Source organism: Neoarius graeffei, chromosome 26, assembly GCF_027579695.1.
Source record: "Neoarius graeffei isolate fNeoGra1 chromosome 26, fNeoGra1.pri, whole genome shotgun sequence".
In the NCBI taxonomy this organism is placed as follows: Eukaryota; Metazoa; Chordata; class Actinopteri; order Siluriformes; family Ariidae; genus Neoarius; species Neoarius graeffei.
This window is the reverse complement of record NC_083594.1, coordinates 29,572,016-29,589,345: the sequence shown is the minus strand read 5'-3', so window position 1 is coordinate 29,589,345 and position 17,330 is coordinate 29,572,016. Positions and strand designations below refer to the sequence as shown.

Genomic DNA, 17,330 nt, shown 5'->3' with positions numbered 1-17,330 from the left:
GATTCAGATTCACCTTCTCTTGAGATTCAGTTCATGGACAGATGTCCTGACATTTTCCTTTAGAATTCGCTGGTATAATTCAGAATTCACTGTTCCATCAATGATGGCAAGCCGTCCTGACCCAGATGCAGCAAAACAGGCCCAAACCACGATACTACCACCACCATGTTTCTCAGATGGGATAAGGTTCTTATACTGGAATGCAGTGTTCTCCTTTCTCCAAACATAACTCTTCTTATTTAAACCAAAAAGTTCTATTTTGGTCTCATCTGTCCACAAAGCGTTTTTCCAATAGCCTTCCAATAGTCCACGTGATCTTTAGCAAACTGCAGACGAGCAGCAATGTTCTTTTTGGAGAGCAGTGGCTTTCTCCTTGCAACCCTGCCATGCACACCATTGTTGTTCAGTGTTCTCCTGATGGTGGACTCATGAACATTAACATTAGCCAATGTGAGAGAGGCCTTCAGTCGCTTAGACGTTACCCTGGGGTCCTTTGTGACCTCGCTGACTATTACACACCTTGCTCGTGGAGTGATCTTTGTTGGTCAACCACTCCTGGGGAGGGTAACAATGGTCTTGAATTTCCTCCATTTGTACACAGTCTGTCTGACTGTGGATTGGTGGAGTCCAAACTCTTTAGAGATGGTTTTGTAACCTTTTCCAGCCTGATGAGCATCAGCAACGCTTTTTCTGAGGTCCTCAGAAATCTCCTTTGTTCATGCCATGATACACTTCCACAAACATGTGTTGTGAAGATCAGACTTTGATAGATCTCTGTTCTTTCAATAAAACAGGGTGCCCACTCACACCTGATTGTCATCCCATTGATTGAAAACACCTGACTCTAATTTCACCTTCAAATTAAACTGCTAATCCTAGAGTTTCACATACTTTTGCCACTCACAGATATGTAATATTGGATCACTTTCCTCAATAAATAAATGACCAAGTATAATATTTTTGTCTCATTTGTTTAACTGGGTTCTCTTTATCTGCTTTTAAGACTTGTGTGAAAATCTGATGATGTTTTAAGTCATATTTTTGCAGAAATATAGAAAATTCTAAAGGGTTCACAAACTTTCAAGCACCACTGTATAAGTGTGAAAAATTTGGAGACATAAGACTGTCTAAAATGTCTCTGTATTTTGTAGCATTAAGATTTCATTTTACTGGAACAAAGGGGCCTAGCCCAAATCTATTTTGTTTTTTTAAATACCAACAGAAAGGCTATACAATACAACAAAGCAAAAAGACAATAGACAAATACAACAGTGCAGAAACAATGAACACAAGATGTGCAATGAAACAAGGGAAGAGGTAGATTTTCAAAGTGCAAATTAAATCTTTAAGTGATTTATACAGTATCACTGTATTAGTACAGTGATTTGTATTAGTTTTTGTATTACCATTTTCTACACCACAGAACAATACTGAAGACACCAAAACTTTGAAACATATAGAACACACACAGAACTGTATGACATATAAAGTATTTAAACAAAAAACAGGTTACAGGAATGACAGACCGCATAAGAAACAAGAGGATACAAAAAATTAGAAAAACAGACAATAAAAACAAAAGAGCAAAGACAAAAAAAGCAAAAAAGATAAAAACATTTGTTTTTATCTTTTATTTTAAAAAACAATAATACATCTGTATCTATTATTGTTTTTTAAAATAAAAGATAAAAACAAATGTTTTATCTTTTTTGCTTTTTTTGTCTTTGCTCTTTTGTTTTTATTGTGTCTGTTTTTCTAATTTTTTGTATCCTCTTGTTTCTTATGCGGTCTGTCATTCCTGTAACCTGTTTTTTGTTTAAATACTTTGTATGTCATACAGTTCTGTGTGTGTTCTATATGTTTCAAAGTTTTGGTGTCTTCAGTATTGTTCTGTGGTGTAGAAAATGGTAATACAAAAACTAATACAAATCACTGTACTGTGGTCTGACTGGCCCGCAGTAGTGGGCCCTGAACCCCATACTCCCGAAGCACCCCCCCAGGGCACCATAAGGGACATGGTCATAAGCCTTCTCCAGGTCCACAAAAACACATGTAGACCGGTTGGGGAAACTCCCATGCACCCTCCAGTACCCTTGCAAGGGTAAAACAGCTGGTCCAGTGTTCCACAACCAGGACGAAAACCACATTGTTCCTCCTGAATCCGAGGTTCGACTATTGACCGGACCCTCCTCTCTAGGCTTTCCCAGGGAGGCTGAGAAGTGTGAGCCCCCTATAGTTAGAACACACTCTCCAATCTCTCTTTTAAAAAAGCTCTGCCGGAGGTGGCAGTTGAAGATCCGACAGACGGGAGCCTCCACCAGACGTTCCCAGCATACCCTCACTACACATTTGGGCCTACCAGGTCTGTCTGGCCTCCTCCCCTGCCATCTCATCCAGCTCGCCACCAGGTAGTGATCAGTTGACAGCTCTGCTCCTCTCTTCACCTGAGTGTCCAAGATATACGGTCGTAGTTCAGATGAAATGACTACAAAGTCAGTCATTGATCTACGGCCTAGGGTGCCCTCATGTCACGTGCACTTATGGACACCCTTATGCTCGAACATGATGTTCATTATGGCCAAACCATGCATGGCACAGAAGTCCAACAACAGAACATTACTCGGTTTCAGATTGGGCAGACCGTTCCTCCCAACTACATCCCTCCAGGTCTCACAGTCATTGCCCACATAAGCGTTGAAGTCCCCCAGTAAAACACTGGAGTCCCCTCGTGGTGCACTGTCTAGCACCCCACTCAAGAAGGCCAGGTACTCTGAACTATCATTTGGTGTATAAGCTCAAATGACAGTCAGAGACCATTCCCCAACCCGAAGGCACAGGGAAAGTGACCCTCTCATTCACTGGGGAGAACGCTGATGTTAGCGCGCTGGGGGGCTACCAATAGCCCCACTCCTGCCCGGCACCACTCACCCTTGGCAATTCCAGCATAGAAGAGAGTCCAACCCCTCTCCAGGAAATTGGTTCCAGAGCCCAAGCTCAAGCTCACCATTGAGGTGAGCCCAACTATATCTAGTCAGTACCACGCAACCTCACGCACAAGCTCAGGCTCCTTTCCCACCAGAGAGGTGACATTCCATGTCCCAAAAGCCAGTTTTGTCAGCCAGGGATCAGTACGCCAGGGCCTCTGCTTTTGGCTGCCACCCAATCCACAGTGCACCGGACCCTCACAGCACCTCCTGTGGGTGGTGGGTCCACAGGAGAGTGGTTCCATGTTGCTCATACGGGCTGGGCCTGGCCGGGCCCCACGGACATAGGCCCGGCCACCAGGCGCTTGCTGACTAGCCCCTCCCCCAGGCCTGGCTCCAGGGTGGGACCCCGGTATCCTTGGTCCGGGCGAAGGCACTCGGATACCTGCTTTTCCTTTCATAAGGATCATTTGAACCACTCTTTGTCTAACCTTTCATCTAGGACCAGTTTGCCCTGGGAGACCCTACCGGGGCAAATGCCCCCGACGACAACATAGCTCCAAGAATCCCTGAGGCACTCAAACCCCTCCACTACGTTAAGGTGGCAATTCAAGGAGGAGTGTGACATCAGTGGAAGGGGTCTATTGTGGTCAGATGAATCAGTATTCCAGGTCTTTTTGGGAAGAAACTGACACTGTGTGCTCTGGACCCAAGACAAAATAGACCATCCAGAGGGTACCAGCAACAAGTACCAGGGTACCAGCAACAAGTCCAAAAGCCAGGGCCTGTCATGATATGGGGTTGTGTCAGTGCCCTTGGCAAAGGTAACTTACCCTTCGGTGATGGCAGCATTAATGCAGAAAAGTTCATTGAGATCTTTGAGCAACATATGCTGCCTTGAAGACGACATCTTTTCCAGGGATATTTCAACACAATGCAAATCTACATTCTGCACACAATACAAAGGCATGGCTGTGGAAGAAGAGAGTGCCTGTCCAATCTGTCCCTAACAGAGAATGTATAACAAATTTTGAAATAAAAATAAAAAATATGACAAGCGCGTACTGTTTTGCACCAAGGCCTATTTGCAGGAAGAATGAGAAAAGGAAGAATTTTTAACACCTGAAACACTTCATCACTTGGTGTCTTCAGTCCCTAAACATATTTTAAGTATTGCAAGAAGGAATAGCAACATTACAAAAGTGTCAACTTTACCATCCCAACCTTTTTTTGAAATGTGTTGCAAGAATTAAGTGTTTATTTTGAAAAAGCAAAAATATTCATGAGGTAAAACATCAAATAATATGTTGCATTGTTTTGAGTGTAATACAGGCCAAAGTTTATTCACAAATCATTGTTTTCAGTTTTAATTTAAATTTCAACATACTATCCCAACCTTTTCTGATTTGGGGTGTTTACGGCAGTGGCATAAAAGTAACTCTGCAACTGTAGGGGGAGCCCAGGAGCTAAAAAAAATAGCAATTCTCACATAATTGTTTGGCCATATAGGGTAGATCAGATGTGAGCCTAACACACTGTCTTCCATCTGAAATCCATAAAGTGACATGCTGCTGATCTTCACCATAATGTTACTGGGGAATCTCTGCAGCAAGAAATATGAGAACCAACAATGCTAATCCATCCATCCATAACCGCTTATCCTGTGCAGGGTCGCAGGCAAGCTGGAGCCTATCCCAGCTGACTATGGGCAAGAGACGGGGTACGCCCTGGACAAGTTGCCAGATCATCACTGGAGCACCCAGAGGAAACCCACGCAGACATGGGGAGAACATGCAAACTCGAACCCAGAACCTTCTTGCTGTGAGGCAATAGTGCTAATCACTACACAACCATGCCGCCCTGACAATGCTAATATTCAATAAATTAAAGTATTACCAGTGACGTTTAGGTACTTATAATGTCTATACAAGCACAGTGAGCAAATCAACAACAAAGCCATTATATTCTTTATATACAGCAAGTTCATTCTGCCAATAAAACACATTCTAAACTGATTGTCACTTCCTTCTTTAGTGATCTAGACTACACAAAAATTCAGAAATCGACGCAAATAAACAGAATTTCATACTTACTATTTATTTGCAATATTTACATATTACCAAAATAAAATATATACTAGTGTTAAACTGTTTCAGATTAGTCTAGGTCATCTAATAACTACTACTGCGGCTCCAAGTTACTGTGACGAGCATTGATATTGTTTGAAGCGTCAGTCATGTTCATGCCCCTCACTTGCTTCAGTGAGTGGCAGCTGGTTACAAGGTTCAACCCCTTTGAGAAACCTCTCAATTATCATCATATGGAGAAGCTGTGCATCCAACCAGGACAAAGAGTGTACTGTCCAATGAACTTTTAGATTTTTTTTTAAATACAAAACCTCCTCTTCCACATTTCCATTCACTCCCAGAGAAGCATAGTTTCAAGGTGGGACTCAAAATGACATAAGAAAAGCCTACTGTACAATGAATGTTAATGTTCCATTCCATTAAAACATATTACACTTGAATATGCCACAGAGTCTTAGAAAAGCACCATTTCTCTGAGTGTCTATTAATGCTGTTTTGGGGACTTTCAAAGGAGATTTTCATGCAGGCTACACTGTCCACCCAAATCAGTTTGCATAAATGAATGAACAGCACAATACTGCAGTGAGATGCAGTATATAATTCAATTTACTAAAATTTTCAATTCCACTGAATGACAAATATAGAAATTTTGGTAAACATTCCACTGCCGAATTTTAATGAAATTTTAGGGGAAGCCAGGCTTAGCACATAGTCTTAAAGCAATCATGTGTGCTTCAGCCATGACTCACTCTCCACACTCTGCTTACTGTTGGAGCAGAGAGAAAGAAAGAAAAAAAGAAAGAAAGCACAACTTTATTCATCACACACTTGTGAAATTTCCTCTCTGCATTTAACCCATCTGAAGCAGTGAACACACATGCATGCACACACACAGAAAAAGAAGAAAAGAAGAAACCTTTGTCACATGCACACTTCAAGCACAGTGAAATTCATCCTCTGCATTTAACCCATCTGAAGCAGTGAACATGCACACACACTCAGAGCAGTGGGCAGCCACACCAGAGCGCCTGGGGAGCAGTCAGGGGTCAGGTACCTTGCTCAAGGGCACCTCAGCCCAAGGCTGCCGAACGTCAACCTAACTACGTCTTTCGATTGTGGGGGAAACCGGAGCACCTGGAGGACACCCACACAGACACGGGGAGAACACGCAAACTCCACACAGAAAGGCCCTCGCCGGCCACTGGGTTCGAACCCGGAACCTTCTTGCTGTGAAGCGACCGTGCTAACCACTACACCACCATGCCACCCAGAGCAGTAGGCAGCCATGCTAACAGCGCCCGGGAAGCAAGGGCACCTCAGCCCAAGGCCGTCCCATATTAACCTAACCGCATATCTTTGGACTGTGGGGGAAACTGGAGCACCCAGAGGAAACCCACGCAGACACAGGAAGAACATGCAAACTCCACACAGAAAGGCCCTCACCAGCCGCTGGGTTCGAACCCAGAACCCAAAATACTGAATTTACTAAGTGTAAATGTTAGAATGTGTATTCCCCTACTCAGCAGATCAGATCAAAATCTGGTCCTGATCACCACCAGCTACACATTCCCCATCAACATCCAGCATTCAAAAATCTTTTAGGAAATGGACTCATGAAGCTGTGGAGACTTTGTGTGGGTGTTTGGATTTTACAGAATGAGATGTACTCTGTGACCCACATGGGAAGGACATTTACAGTATAATGGTCACAGACATCAATTTCTGTGTTGAAAACATCATTCCCACCAGAGAAGTTCACTACTTTCCAAACAATAAACTCTGGATAAATCACTGAGCTGAAGGAACACCTAAACAAGAAGAGACTTTATAGAGTAATGGACAAAGAGGACAGAGAGAACCAAAAGTAAAGACAACCCTGGAGAGATTAGTTCTTGCATATCTCAGTCCTAAAGTTGGCAAATTGCTGGATCCCCTACAGTTTGTGTATCAACACCAATTCAGTGTACATGATGCCATTATCTATCGACTACAAAGTGCCCACTCCCACTCAGACAAATCTGGCAGTACTGTGAGGGTCATGTTCTTTGACTTTTCCAGTATCTTTCACACTATACAACCCTTTTTCTTTGGTGAAAAACTTAAAGCAGATACGCATAACCTATATTTTTAAATACATTTCTGAGTGGATAGTATCTCCACCCTTAACTCTTGTATGCTGCATAAATGGGAATTAAAAATATATATCATGGATTAAAGCAAAAAAAAAAAATCATCTGACTGAAAAAAAAGCTCCATGTCGTTGGCCCCTACCACGTCAGTGATGCGTCAAATTTTAAACGCTGTGTTGTCCATTATCCCCTAGGCCCCTACTTATAGTACATTTACATAATTTTAACAATGACTAAAGCTAAGGCAAGACTTGACCATTGTCATTACTGGCTATTCATGATGAAACATCAAGTTTTCAGCGCAAAGTGCAAATTTATTTTTTCAACAGTACTTTAGTAATGCACAACAGTGGTTAAGAGAAAAGTGCAAGTGCAGTCGAACTTGAACCATGCTTTCAAAAGAGTGGAACAGAAAGAAAAATAAGAAAATCTGTTGAAATAAAGCCAGGAAACAAGTAAAGTGAAAGTTCACTTTTTCTGCTTCTTCGCAGTGAAGCCAAAGGCATCTAGTTTGGCAACACCTGATGCCTGTTTTTGTTTCTTTTTCCTTGGAACAGCAGCAGGAGCTTGCCATTATCGCCCATTTCATTTCGCCAAGCCCATCTCCACTTATTCTTTACCGTTTTGTCGATGTCTGACACATCTGTGCCTTTGTTTAAAAGAAGCGCGTCCATGCTGGCAAAACCGAAAGTAATTTGACGCGCTCTAGTGATGGAAATCGAAGGGCCTATGTCCGGTGAAATATGGCCTTATATGCAGTACTCGAGTTGAGGGGGGATGTGGGGGGGATGGCATCCCCCTTCTGAAATAAAAATCTCAAATCATCCCCCTTATAAAACGGCCATCCCCCCCATCACATCCCTTGGGCCATTTTACCAATTAATGTGGAAATTAACCTACTATTATTTTAACAAATATTACTACCATTTCAACATTAGAGGCTTTGTGCAGTGATAGCCTACATGTAGCCGGATAAAAAAGACGCATATTTATTTATTCGGGTGCACGTCTCATTCACACCTATACGGAGGTTTCAGTCACTGAAAACAGCTACTTTTGCAAACTCTGGGCAGAGTGGAGATTTCTGAAAACTCCATCTTCAGACACTCGTATAAATCGGGACAACGAAGCAACAGTGGGCGAGAAGGCGCGCGTGAATATAATGAGTAATAGGTGTGAATCTTTCACCGAATGCCAATTGTCCCAGTTCTTCATGAAATCGCACGCACAAATTCATTAGGTTAACTTTCAAATAACTGTTCTTGTGCACTTGCGACACCGGAGCCACTTTCCTGAATTTTGAGCTTTGGAGTATTCGCTTCTTTATCTATTTAATCAATGAATTTATTTGTCACATACATTAAATTACTAATGTAAAACATTAGTAGCCTATTTAAGCAATAGCTGTTTTCTCCACTGTTTTCCGACCTTTTGTGCTTAGTGAATGAGACACTTCATTACACTCCACTGACCGACTTCCAATTCCAGACTTTTTTGAAAATGTAAAATATAGGCCTACGAGATGTTTTTTTTGGCACTTAATTCGCGTTGGTCCTTCACTATTAATTTTTGAGACTGACGAGGCACTAAATACTGTGGAATTATTTTCTCCTTACTATGAAGTTTGGCATCTTAAACAAGTGTCGGGAAATCTTGCAGCCCGACTCTGCAGCCTCCAATGTTTAAACGAACTGCTGAAACCATAATGTTTAAAGATTAAATCGTAGGCTAATCAAACCAAAGAAAAACACAGCCTTTCCAGAACATTGTGTGCCGAAGCCTGTTTAACCTACAAAAGGCTTAATAGCATAGATCTTGCTGTGGCTTCAACAGGGCTGTTTAGATTTTTCACCTGATTGCCTTTCAATAGGCAACTATTATTATTATTATTATTACAATAGGCCTAGTATTAGTAGTAGGCAAGTAGTTGCCTAGTAATAGGACAGCCAGATTGTTTCATCAGTGGAGCCGCCGTTAAAAGGAAACTGATGCAGAGCGCCGCGGCTCGCCTCAGGGTGAATCCAGGCCCGGCGCCAGGAACAGTTTACTAAGGGGGCAATTAGAAATCGCAAGGGGGCAAATATTTTTCATATAGTGTGTAGTAGTGATGGCGGTCTGACAACGTGTTTCAAACAATTAACTGCGCCAACCACAAAACCACGGCCCCGAAGGTTGCTTTAGTACGGGAAAATCATGTGACATATTACCAGGGCAGTTGCGCTTTATCAACTCCCGTGCCCACCTGTTAACCCTCCCCTCCAATTTTCTCACAGACACGCGTTACAACCGGAAAGATGCCAAACATAAAACAACACACACAAACCTACAGGCAAGTCCTTTAAATTTAAAATACATACAAATAGCTCCGCGGCATGAAAACAAAACGTCAATGCAAGTCTAAGGTACTTGGCTCAGTGGCCAAAATCATAATTTAAAATTATGTAATCATTTCAGCATCAGTTTCCTTTTAACGGCGGCTCCACTGATGAAACAAAATTCCTGCACCAGTAATAGCCTTCCTGACTCGCACCAAGTCAACGCTAACCACTTAATCCGCGATCCCAGTTTAGGCGTGTAGGGGACAAAACACTCTGAAGTGATGAATTTTCACCCCCACTGCATGAGGGGTGACGTCAACGACACATATTCTTACGCTATTTGCACACAAAGCGGACCATGTATGAACACATACACCAACATAAACGGAGATAAACTTAGCCTACAAAGAAAGAAAATGGATTCACAATATTGTGATTGAATTCGTTTAATTCGGTGGGGGAAAGACTACTCCCGTAAACTTGACTGCATATTATAAGATATTGCAGAGACAGTGCACTTGTAAGTGTCATAACAACCAATCAGATTTGTTCTACCGTGCCAGTTTTAGTAGTGATTTATGTGAAATGTATTTTTGTGCAATACGCAACCACTTAATATTTCGTATTTGAAAATGCAAATTATTAATACGTCTATAATACATTATATTTTCATAAGAAAACAATTAAGTGATCTGAGTCTCCGTTGAGGGGGCGGGGCTGTAGCCACGAGGGGGCGACGCCCCCTTTCGCCCCCCCACGGTGCCGGGTCCGGGTGAATAGCGTCCCGAGGCGTGGGGCTGGCCCGCCCTGGCAGCGCTGGTTCGTTGGGGAGAGGGCAGAGGTCGCTGGCTGCCAAGTTTGGAGAAGCTGGGACCTCCCCTGGCCGAGTTACGAGCGTGCAAAGTCGGGCTGGAGCCACCGATAGAAACGAAACTCAAGCCGAGCACCGTGGCTCGCTGCCTACGCTGAGCCTCCCCGGGACTAGACAGTAGTGTAGGCTGTATTTATTTATTTAGGCCTATCTAGCGCAACAACTTATTCCTTTACATATACTCAAACATAGCACAAGAAAGGGTTCAACAACAGGCAATCACAGCAGCTTGGTGAAGTTCTAAATCACATCGGTGTCAGACCTATGGGCCTACCCCCTTTTTTTTCCCTCGGATCTGCATCACTCTCACTATTGACCTTTAGCGCTCCCAGTTGATGGAAATCCGTCGTAGCGACGGAAAACTTTAATCCATGATGTATGTTTTTGAGAGTTAAAATAGACCGCAAAGTTGGCATTTGAGCTGCCCCACTGAGCGAGCCAGCCAGCCCAGAGTGTGTGACGTCACAGCAGGAACCGGTTTTAAGGCTGAGGCCTTTGACAGCTATAGGCCAAAGTCATATAAATAAATAATTTATGGTGAAAGTAAGAAATACCATTACCGACTTGCTCAACTAAGACTGATTTGACTTCCTTGATTGTGGGTTGACTCATTAAAACAGGATAGATGTTATAACTTATGCAACATATATGTACATGCATGCATTTTCACTGATAAAGCGTAAAAGGCTAATTAAATAATCAGAAGGACTGAGACAATCACATTCTGAAGCAAATTAAATAATCTTATACCGGTAACTTAAACACACAATACAAGTTACATGTATTAATCTAAATGCAGGTAAACATCATGTTTTTGTTGTTTTTTTTTTTATCCAAATGAGAGTTGGAGCTTACCCGTCTGTGTTCTTGCTTCTTGAAGGCCGATCTTGTGGCCGATTGTTTCAAAACAATCTTTCAGTTTTTTGTTCAGTTCTCCGTTCATTCACTTCTTCTACATAAGGGTGAGGTGGCAGCAATATCCAGTTTAGAAATGACAGCTGCTCCATTCATTCTCTCCATACTGTGTATTCCGCCATTACTGCTTGGCTCAGGCAATTACTAAAACCCAGGACGGAATGGGATGTCACCGGTTTTAGCAACAACCACGGGGAGGTCACTGCCCGAGTGATATGTCCCGTCCCATTCCGTGCCCGGTTTTAGCAACAACCCTTGACTCACGCTCCAGGAGGACTGGTGCAACTGAACTGAACGGTGATGAGACCGATAGACTTCCTGTTGTGACGTTACAGATGTCAAGGTCATTCACTCAGACTGCTACCTATATAAATCACTTTAATCGTAAAAATTACTATATTAGATTTATTGCTCACGCTTAAAACTATTCCTGTGCCATTATTGAGGTCTCAAGGCATTTATAAATGAAAATGAGGCCATGGCTCTGCATATATGCTTTAAGGTGATAAGGTAGATATCACCACAACCTCCTGAACCACTACCTGCCAACCAGACCCCAGTTCATGCAATTGAGAAACTATGTCCCAATGGAGTCCCCCCACATCTTAAATCAAAAGTGTGTTTTTTTCATGTTCAGATTTTGTAAGGTTTTCCATACTTCTCTCAAATAGCTCTTGCTTGCATGCACATTTGCTTTGCTCCTGCTCAAAAAACCTGCCCTCTCTCTCTCAAACAGCCCCTGCTTGTACCCAGACTGCTTGTGTGTGCTCACGAATCTTCTGTTCACAAATTTCTGTACACTCTCTTGGATTTTGGTGAAACAACCCTATCAAAATTCACCAACCAATAGAATGCAAGGTATGACACTGACAAATGAAATATTCACTGCCTCATTGAGCGTGTTCACTTTACTTACAGGCGGGTTACTATTTAACTGGAAATGTGTCATTATATGTAGTTATTACCAAATATATATGCATACACACTGGAATATGTATTCACTCCAAAAGTCAAATAAGAAAGCAAGTGAAGTACATATACTGGTAAATAAGGCCCTGGATGGTTGGAGTGGATGAACCCTGTTAAACAGTAACCCACTTGTCAGTAAAATTTGTTTCACAAATTTTTTTAAAAAACATTTCTCTCCCCTTTCTTGTTCACACTGTTCTACACCTTATAATTTAAGTACAAATTAAACACGTTTTCTTATGACCAAGATGTAGCAGGATGTGCAAGTGAAGGGCTGGAGTCTGAATTCACAGCTTTGTTGAGTGATATGAAAGGAACAACATCGACAAGACAAAACAGATGGTGGTGAACTTTAGACTCCACTGAATCCTCACTCTATCCTTGGGGAGAATGTGAAAGTGGTGGACTCTTATAAGTACCTTGGGGACAAAGCAGACTTAACTTTTGGGAGAAGCTCAGATCTTTGAATGTATGCAACAGGATGCTGCATACCAGTTGGTTGTTGCAAGCACCATCTTTTATTTAGCAGTATGCTTGGAACAGTGGCATCAAAGCAAGAGATCCCAGAAGACTAAACAAACTGATAAGGAAAGCTGGAAAGGTCATTGGGACCAATCTGGACTCCCTGGAATCAATTTAACAATTAAGGGCAGTCTAGTTAGCCCTCAAGTTCTAACTGCAAGTGCTGAGATACCACTGCATCTTGGTCTGTATGGATAACATTGACAGTCAGGTATGTAAATCAATAGGGTGGCACAAGATTGAGGAATACCCTCTAACTCACACAAACTCCAAAAGTGCCTGTGACTAGCCTCACTTTGTGAAATTAGCCTGCACAACAGGGCAGAAAGTGCACAAGTTCAGGAGAGTGTTGCCTGCATCCAGAGGTGATATTGTAGAACTGGGAAAAAGTTTGACTTGGCACAGATGAATTTACCCAGCAAACACACGTACATACGACGTAGTGGTTAGGTAGTGGTTTGGTAATGTCAGGGAAATACGTCGTAGTTACATAGTAGACACGTCCTAATACAACGCTGTGCCAATACATAACGACAACGTAGGGGTAATACGTAATGGACACGTTATCTGGCGACCATCCAGTGACGTATGTCCTACTATGTAGTCTACATGTTGTGTGAATTTTCTATTTGATGATCGATGTATTAATAATTTGCTTTCGTACATTTTGTTGTATGTCTCTATGAATAACATTAACAATGGTGATCTTGATCTATTGATGAATTGATTGTGGTTTATTTAACTTTAAAATAGCGCTGAATGAGGCCATTTCAATGAAATAAAAGTTCGTAGATTCATTATTTTGCAGTTAGGAATGTCTTATCAGTTTATCTGCATTGTAACCCTCTAATACAACTATTAGTGGTATTTTTTTTTTTTATCCAAAATCATGTTCGGTACACGCAAAACTTTAACTGAAGGGGAGGACTTTCACATGATCCGTGATTGCCAACAAATTATTTCCGTGACCCGTGATTTGAGCCCGTTTCTATTCCTGTGATGTGTGATTGAGAATTTTTATTTTTGTGATCCCCCAGTGGCGGATCTGGGGGAGGGGCTTAACCCCCCACCCCCTTTCAGTGACCAGGGGAGAGGGGGGTAGGTATAAAAGAGTAAACACAACAGAAAGCTTGAAGCAAGCAAAATTATTCAAAATATGCTCAGATTCACTGAATGAACATGTACATTTTCATTTTCCAGGGCGCATGCCTTCGGGCCGTTCGTCGATGTTCTTTGTAGAAATTATCAATTTCCCCCCACTTTTTTTTCCAAATCCAATACCAGCCCCTATCCTGTGACCCTCTCCACCACCCCACCCTGTTAACTTGGCAGGAAAAGGGCATATGCTGGCTGACCTCTATCCCATCATGCTTTGCCGGCTCCGGATCGCGTCGGTCTTTCAAAACCCGTTGAAGGATTGACTTCCCGCATCCCAGTTTTTTTTTTTTATTTGTGCGAAGGGAAGGTGTTTCGTTATAATTGGAGAGCTTTGATCGACAGAATCTTTCAAGGTAAGAATGTTACCCTTGCTATTGTCGTCACTATGTGAATGTAAGGTGATTAAGTCTGACAATATATTATATGCAAATGTTATTGTTAAATGTTTATTTTAACGAATTTTAGTGTATGAGTATCCACCGCAGGAAAGCGTGCCGCGGCGCCATATTGTTTGTGGGGGATGATGACCGTGGTGTAGGAGTCCCGGCTCCCAGTGGCAACCCTGTTATTGAATGTTAGTGTGGATCCTTTATGGGGTAATTTCATTCACTTGTTTTAAACCATGGTTTAAAGCTGTGAAGGTTTAACTACCTCTTGATTTCAATCAAAAGATGACTTTACTCAGTTATCTAGTATTGTTACAATATAAACTGATAAACATGCATCCTAATATGAATGTTTGGTGAAATTTAAAAACTAAATTGTTTCACAAAATTTATTCTGTAACATATGTAGACTACTGATTGGGGTATTTGGAATGTTTCATAAAGCTGTTCCACACCATTTCAGTTTGTTTTACTGTTACATGCATTGATTATGCAATCTATAGAAAATTAACTTGGGTGGAATTTCTTTTTATCTCTTGGTAATATCATTCATCTCCAAGGTTTGCATATTACATTCATTAAAGACAAACAGTAAAATCTTACCATTAGCTTAATTAATTCCATTCGTTTTGCAAGATATTAATTGGTTTGCAAATTTGTCTCAGATACAGAGGACCTTGAAGCGCTGTTCAGGCCAAGGAGTACAGATCCACGGCAAAATAGACAGTGAGTTCTATTCTTACTTACAAAAGAGACATGCTAGCATACACATTTTATGAAAAGATAGAAACACTACTTGAATAAATGACTTGCATTTGTGATCCATCAGTCTGAATATCTGTGTAGTGACATCCAGTACCAATAATATTACTTACTGATGTATGGCATTTTATCATAAAATTCAACCATTTTTTAAATTTATATGGCTTTAATTCATAAATGCATAATGCTCACTCGTTTTTATGTGGCCCATGACACTAAACATTTCCTTTTTATGTGTTTTTATAGATTATCAGAGAAAGGTTCTGATGCGCCTAGATGAAATTGTGCAGAATTATCTGTAGGTACTTACCTCTTGCAAATGTTTTACGTGTACATACATCACTTAATCTGACCATATAATGGTAAACAAAGATTTCCCAATTTATCAATGATTATAATTATATTTGCAGGCTCGTGCTGCTGTGGCTGCTACAACTAAGGAGACAACTACTGTACCAACCCACCATTCAACTGATTCGGAAACCAGAGACAGCCGTTAGCTCTTTCACTGCTAGAATTTCTTGAATTATTATTATTATTATTGAATACTGGTTCACCATTAAATATTTTCTAGAGACAGAACAAAAATAATGGTTGGCATGTGTGTAAATATTGCAGTCAGTCTCTGTAGGTTTTTATGCCATTTTAGTGTAACATGTGTAACATATGTGCAACATAGTGTAACATATCTGACCAGCGGCCATCATAAAAGTGCAGGATAATACCTTTAAGTTCCTTTGCATATTCATGATTACATTTGATTTGATTCAGGTAATACATGTATTAATCTATTTCATCCTGTGAAACTACAACACATGACCTGTGTACTAGTACACACGATTTTATATATATATATATATATATATATATATATATATATATATATATATTTATTTATTTATTTTTTCTCCCCACATTTCTAGCCTAACCTGGCTGATGCAGCTATTTTTTGTTGAAATAAATGCACCGACTATGCAAAATATTGTTGCTTCTTCCATGCTTTCTGCATAATATTACTCGGGTTTTGTAAGGTAGTAGAAAGAATGTGAAAATGTAAGGTGGTGAGAACGTGCCCATATGGAGTGTGAAAGTATCCATAGGGTAGTGGGAAGGTGCCCATAGGGTAGTGGGTATGTAATTTCTCTACGTAACTTTACGACGTAGTAAAAACATTGCTGGTAGTCCAGAATTTTACGTAGTAACTACGTAAAAACACTACATAACATCTACCAAACCACTATGGTGTAAGTACGTAGTTACTACGTAAAATTGTTACCTGGGTAGTTGCTCACACAGAGTCTACTCAGTGTCAAGCACAGATCTACCCAACAAAATTGTTATATAAGGCATCTGACTTGACCATATGGTCATATTATTTCAGTAATTTAACGATGTTAGTAGTTTTTTTTTTTTTTAAATCTATCTTGAAAATGGCTGGACAAATCACCAAGTGACTGCTCTGAATATATTTAAATGATTTATCATACCTCTTGAAAAGCTATAAAATGGAAATGTAATTCGCAACAGCTAACATTTCAACACTAACAAAACCAAAATCCAACAACTTCAATTAATTGACCTTCACCTGTTGTGGAATGTGTTGAGTCCTGCTGGCACGCACTGGACTCTCCAATGCCCATTTTGGTCTGGATAGAGCACAAACTTTATTTCTATATCCAGTTTAAGTTCTTTTTCCAGGGAGAAGAGATGTTCTTTCCAAGGGCACCCACCTTGAGCCAACAAAACTATCTCTCCACTGGCATCCACCTAAGTATGAACAACCATCTTAAGAATAAGCATTACATGCAAGACTGCAATTCTTTACATGTTCACTGAACATCATATGTTGCAAATAATTATTGCAAATCTTGTTTACCTGATATCTTGTCTGAATAGCAGCCTCCACTATCGCTCGTGCTGGGAGCCATGCATTTTGATAGTAATGCAACCGATCTAGGAATTCTGCTCCCACCAGGGCAATGGCTTTGTTAAAACCCTCCTATATAACAAAATAAAAATTTTGAGCAACATTTTTGTTTTAAGAAACACTTGTAGTGGAAATGAAGTACCCAAAATGCAGGTACCATGACTCTAAATTTAATTTCTGAGTCTAATAAAATAATCAGTTTAATAAAGACAGACAGTCTCATAAAATATCCCCTTTCATAGGGTACAATTTTAAATAGATTTAAAATTAAAAGCTTTATTTAAAAGATTTGTAAAACCACAATGGAACTTGAGAGAAATAATAATAACAGCAAAATGATTAGTACTCAATAGTTTGGCTTC

At 40.8% G+C, this 17,330-nt stretch overlaps 1 protein-coding gene across 1 annotated transcript in view; it reads right to left on the bottom strand.

Annotated features, from left to right (window-relative positions):
• Positions 1–17,330, bottom strand: part of myg1 (myg1 exonuclease) — a 213,705-nt gene that overhangs the window by 51,883 nt on the left and 144,492 nt on the right. Inside the window, exons 5-6 of the mRNA XM_060910257.1 lie at positions 16,918–17,040; positions 16,627–16,808 (exon numbers count right to left, since the gene is read on the bottom strand). Of these exons, the coding sequence (XP_060766240.1) occupies positions 16,627–16,808; positions 16,918–17,040 (305 nt within the window). The remainder of the gene's footprint in view (positions 1–16,626; positions 16,809–16,917; positions 17,041–17,330) is intronic.